Below are 5,276 nucleotides of genomic sequence, written 5' to 3'. Positions count from 1 at the left end.
TGCCTGAGCCCCTATCCTTCCCCGCCGACCATCCAGGAGCCGTCCTGGACTCCTGGGGGAGGGGGGCCCTGCCCCTGTGTCAGAGCTGGGGGAGCCAAGACACCCCACATCTACAGAAGAGGAACCGGGCCCATAGAGGTGAGGCAGCTTCCCTGAGGTGGCAGAGCCGTGAGTCCCCCTACTGCTCAGCCAACCAGACAAGGGACGAGAGGGAGAAATTTCAAAAGTGGAGAAAACAAAGGCACCAGAGGGTGAGCCAATTCTAGACACTAGGAGACAGAATTTCACTGCTGAAGCTGAAGCCACCCTCCACCTACCCCACCCCTGAGGCCACAGGAGTTAAAGGTGTCCTGGGACACCTGTTCCCTCCAAAATGAATTCCCCACCGATGCCAGGAGAGGCTCAGAGCTGGCTGGGGATAGAGATGTGGATAAAGAGGGTGACACAGGTCCCTTTCTGGTCAGCCCCTTAGAAGTAACCCATAGGGAGTCCCGCTCCCCATCAGCCGCTGGTACAGTTGGCTGGGGCCCGGGTCTGTGGGCCACACCTCATCGTGAGGGCATCCTGAGACTCTGGAGCCAGCTGACACCAAACTGAACCAAAGTGTGGACCAAACCTGGGTCCCGCTTGTCTCATTTTGACCTCTCACACAGACACAGACGAGCAGGGCACGCGCAGGTGCACACCACGGAGCACACTTCGGCTCCCTTCGAGCTCCCACCAGGGACAGGCTGGCCCGTGTCACACGGCTGCTCAGGGGACAAGGCGGGTCCTTACCCCACTCTGCTCCTAGCAAACCCCTGCCCCCTGCTGAGCTTTCCTATGGCCAGGCCCTCCTGACCACCTTCTCATCCCTTCATTGCCCTCCCCATCTCCTGGACTCCCCTGGCTAAGCCCTTCCGCTCCCTCTTCTGAGGCCTTGACCGCCGCCTGCGCAAGGTCGGTCACCAGTCTTGAGAATAGCCCGTCGGTAAAGTCCTGAGAACTGTGAGCAGAGACCAGAGAAACACAAAAGCCAGTCGGTCCCAGCCCTGGAGAGGCTACCAGTTCCGGCGAGGAGCCAGGACATGAGGTCAGGAGAACAGGAACCCAGAGGCAGGAAAAGCCAGACCAAGAGTGGCTGGTGGTTAGCACCGAGGGGAGCAGAGCAACTCTACCAGAGTTCAGGTTCAGGCAGGGCTTGGGTGCTGGGGCCTGCATCTGGAAGGAGCACCCTAGAAGAAGGAAGGCATTTCAGGGCAGGGACACAGAAGCACTGGAGAGGGGCTAGCAAGTCAGCTTGGATGAGCTAGGCCACGCTGGGCTCTGCGGGGCTGGGCAAGGATGTCCCGGCCACACTGAGCTGTCACGGGCCAGGCAGGGCTGACTCCAAAGTCCCCCTGAGCCATGACTGCCCTTCACTAGCTGGTCTTCTTCCCATCTGTGAGTGTTCAAGGATGGGCCTGCTGGGCACCTCTGAATCCCTGGGACCCAGCACGAGGTCTGCACATGGGATGCTCAGGAAATGTCCTGCTGAGGCACTGGCAAGCTGGGAAGGTGGACCTGCTGGTGGAGGGAGCTGGAAATGAGGCTGGGCCATTTTTTATTAGTTACAGGGGCTCAGTACAATATCCAGAACACCTGTTCAAGTGTTAGGAGAGCTGGGCTCCAGCCCTAACTCTGTCACAAATAAAGAGGTCACTTCCCCTAACTGGGCGTGTCCTCTCTTATGTGAATTGAGGGCATTGAACCAGCTGATATCTGAGGGCTCATGCAGCTCCAGCAATGTGGGAATCTCTGCCCTCATCTGATGCTGACCTCTCCCTGGCAGCCTGCGGGCCAAGTCCTCCCCACACCACCAGGGGGAGCTCTACACACGCCCCAGGCAAGCACCGCACCTCAAACGCCCTAAGACCGGGGTGTGAAAAGCTTGGCAAGTGGGCACTCATTCACATCCGGAAGGCTTGCGCCTTCTCAGACACAGAAGCCTGGGTGCCCGGCCACCAGGCACATCGCAAGGTGGCCTTGCACACAAGAGTTGTGGCATGGAAGCTTTATGTTGAAGGATGTCTAAGCTCCCCCTTCCTCATTGTTCACACCTGGTCCCAGAGAAGGGACCGTGACCTGCTCCAGGCAACACTCCCATGAATACTCTTTGGCATTCCTAATCTGCCTAATTTGGGGGGAAGAAAAAGATTCACCAGTAGGATTCAAGTCTTTTAATTTGGGAATGACCAGCTTCCTCCTGTACCCTCCCCTTCGTCCATAACACCCCCTCCCTGGCCGAGCTTCATCAGAAGCCAGATCTCAGAACACCAGGTCCCACAGACAAATCCCCGGTGACTTCTCAGGCCTGGCTCCATCGCTGTAGGCTGGGGTGATGGACAGTAGGCTGGGGAGCTAGTGAGTCCAAAGGAGACGTGTCTGGGCTCTGCTGTCCCCCTTTTCTGGCTGGGCTCAGGAGCCAGGTAGCCCCAGTATCACTACTGGTCCCCTGTGAAGATGGAGCCAGGTGGGGTAGGGCATGGCAGGGTGGGGTAGCTGGGGCAGGGGGTGGAGGGGGCATCTCCTCTCCCCAGAGCCCAGGCACTCACCCTGGGTGGCCCTGGGTGCCATCTCAGTCCGGTAGATCTTGAAGGCATCGTAGGCAAAGACGGAAACCAGGATGATGCCAAAAACCTGTGGGAGTTGGAGCAGGGATGGCACAACAAAGGCCATCAGGCCATTGATACTGGGGAGAGGGAGGTGGGTGATATGGGGCAAGGTGTGAGGCAGACCCCGGGCACTGGGTTGAGCTTGGGGTGGAGAGAGGCACACAAAGTGTGCAACCACCAGCCAAAGGTCCTTGGGGAGCCAGAGAGCTCTGTGGGGCTGACTCACAAAAGCAGCAATGGCAGCTCCATCCCGGGAGGTCACAGCCGCAAAGGAGACCACCAGGAAGATGATGCTGGCGCTGACACAGCGGAGGAAGTCCTGGGGGTTGGGGGTGCAGGGTCAAAGGGAAGCAGAGGGCAGGGGGCATCACCCTGAGGTTTTCCAGGCTAGTCAGCAGCTTGACCCTCAGGCACTGTGAATCCCTACATGGAGATACCCTTGGACACAACATAAAGTGCTTGAGAGACAAAGAGAGAGAGAGCTCACACAGCTCCCCAGGGGAGGGATGAAGATAAATGCAGAGCGACCAGGACCAGGATGAGAAGCCAGGGGCCTGGGCTGGGGCTGGACCTGGACAAGGGAGCGGATCTGAGGGATGTGGGTCAAAGGAGTGTTTGAGTGCTGGGTATGGGAGCCGGACTCCTTGCTAAACCAGGAAAAGGAGAGAGGCTGGGAGAGGAAAGGAAAATTCAACGTGCAGAGAAGAAGGGGACCAGAACGGGGTGGGGGAGGCAGGGTCCCTCACCAGACAGGGCCAGTTCAGCCGATCGAAGCGCTGGTAGTACTGGGTGGCGTAGAGGAAGAGGAAGGCTAGTGTGATGAAGAACTCCAGTAGCGCAGCAGCCATGTAGGCAGAGATGGAGGCCGTGAAACAGACGAAGATGATGAAGGTCAGGGCCTGCGGGACCGAGGGTGGGAAGCTTGCCAGGAAGGGGACACAGGCACAGCCAGGCCTTTGCCCTCTCCCTCCCCGGAGCTCCCCCAGCCGGCCCCACCACCTGTCCTTGGAGGTCTCGCCATTCCTGGAGCCACATCCAGGGCTTTTGCCTATTGACGTCCGACTCTGGCTCCCCACCTCTGCCTGCCCATGCTCCCCCTGCCCCGGGATCCCAGTAGCCCCAGCAGTTTGGCCAAGCTGCACGGCTCCAGGGGCCGCCACTCTGTGAAATCCACAAGAGAGTGGGTCCCCCTTTAGCTCTGAGTACAATGGGAACGCCAGCCCCTGGAGTGGCGCCACATCAGCCTGTGACCCCAGGAGGCACCCCATGCCCCATAACACTTCCCCCACTCCTGGATGCCTAAAACTCTTCTGACAAGGACCAGAGCCTCTGGTTCCATGCCAAGAGGCAAGGTTTAGAGGGCAGATGCTCCAGGGTGGACTCTGGGGTCCCCTCAGCTCTGGCGATGTAGGATGGCACATATGCAGAAGACTTAAGTTTACTAGTAGGTCTTGCTAAGTGACTAAGGGAAGCTCCTTTCCTGAGGACAGATGTTCATGGGGAGCAAGCAGCAGATAAAGTGGGGCTGCAGGAAGTCTGCCCTTTTTGGTAGTTGAACTTCTCGGACATGCCAAGAAGTGGCCATCATAAAGCCCGGGGGGACGACCGGCTGGCGTGACCGGCTGGCGTGACCGGCTGGCGTGACCGCTGTCCCATCCCTGTGCCTCACACCCCCTCGATGTCCCAGAGAGCTGTCCTCTGTTTAACTTCAATCCTTCCTGCAGCAACTGAAACCTGCTGTGACTGCCTCCAGGTGGGAGATGCGGGGCTGGGCGGGGGGCAGGGGGGGGCGGGGGGGGGGGCCGGAGGGGTGTCCTAAGAGCCTGGGGAGGGAGGCTGCTGAGGGCTGAGCCCTGGGGGGGCAGCTGGGGCTGGAGGGGTGTCCTGAGCCTGGGGAGGGAGGCTGCTGAGGGCTGAGCCCTGGGCGGGGGCAGCTGGGGCTGGAGGGGTGTCCTGAGAGCCTGGGGAGGGAGGCTGCTGAGGGCTGAGCCCTGGGGGGGCAGCTGGGGCCGGAGGGGTGTGCTGAGAGCCTGGGGAGGGAGGCTGCTGAGGGCTGAGCCCTGGGGGGGCAGCTGGGGCTGGAGGGGTGTCCTGAGCCTGGGGAGGGAGGCTGCTGAGGGCTGAGCCCTGGGGGGGGGGGATGCAGCTGGGGCCGGAGGGGTGTCCTGAGAGCCTGGGGAGGGAGGCTGCTGAGGGCTGAGCCCTGGGCGAGGGCCGGGCCGGGAGATGGAGGCTGCAGGTCAGGGAGGCAGCTGTTACCAGCTCAGTTTCCAGCAGGATGCCTTTGAGGGACGAGAGGAACGTCTTGTCCACGGTGAAGCCCTGGAGCCCCGCAGCTGCCCCCTCTTCAGGGGGCCGGTCCCGGCGATTCCAAGCACTGAGCATCTCCACGGGGCCCACCGGGCACAGCCCTCACTGCCACCAGCCAGGAAGGAAAACAGGAAAATGGAAAACTGTCAGGATGGGGTAGCAGAGAGGAGCAGGAAGGCACTGCGAGAAACCTGAAAGTGAAGCGGGCAGGCCTGCTGTGGGACCCTGGAGAAGGCGGCTGCCCAGAAGGGCCTGCATCCAGCTGCCCAGAGTGCTCGGCTGGTGCGTGCACTGCCCCCCAGGCAGCACATGGGAGGGCAGGCGCGGGCAAGG

General features: G+C 60.7%; 1 protein-coding gene across 1 annotated transcript; it reads right to left on the bottom strand.

Moving 5' to 3' along the window:
- Positions 1–2,183: 2,183 nt before the first annotated feature.
- On the bottom strand, positions 2,184–5,200 carry CMTM5 (CKLF like MARVEL transmembrane domain containing 5). Its single transcript, XM_036844402.1, has 5 exons — positions 4,893–5,200; positions 3,380–3,532; positions 2,860–2,952; positions 2,574–2,658; positions 2,184–2,473 (listed from the first exon to the last, which is right to left on the bottom strand). The coding sequence occupies exons 1-5, from the start codon at positions 5,016–5,018 to the stop codon at positions 2,463–2,465; spliced, it is 468 nt and encodes a 155-aa protein (XP_036700297.1). The 5' UTR covers positions 5,019–5,200; the 3' UTR covers positions 2,184–2,462.
- Between the last annotated feature and the right edge of the window lie 76 nt (positions 5,201–5,276).

Source organism: Balaenoptera musculus, chromosome 2 (assembly GCF_009873245.2).
Source record: "Balaenoptera musculus isolate JJ_BM4_2016_0621 chromosome 2, mBalMus1.pri.v3, whole genome shotgun sequence".
Lineage (NCBI taxonomy): Eukaryota > Metazoa > Chordata > Mammalia > Artiodactyla > Balaenopteridae > Balaenoptera > Balaenoptera musculus.
This window is presented reverse-complemented; position numbering and strand designations above follow the sequence as displayed.

Coding starts and splice junctions, on each gene's coding strand:
- CMTM5 (XM_036844402.1), bottom strand. CDS start 5,018: ATGCTCAGTGCTTGGAATCGCCGGGACCGGCCCCCTGAAGAGGGGGCA. Junction 3,533..4,892: donor TCCTGCTGGAAACTGAGCTG/GTAACAGCTGCC, acceptor TCGGTCCCGCAG/GCCCTGACCTTCATCATCTT. Junction 2,659..2,859: donor GAGCTGCCATTGCTGCTTTT/GTGAGTCAGCCC, acceptor CAACTCCCACAG/GTTTTTGGCATCATCCTGGT.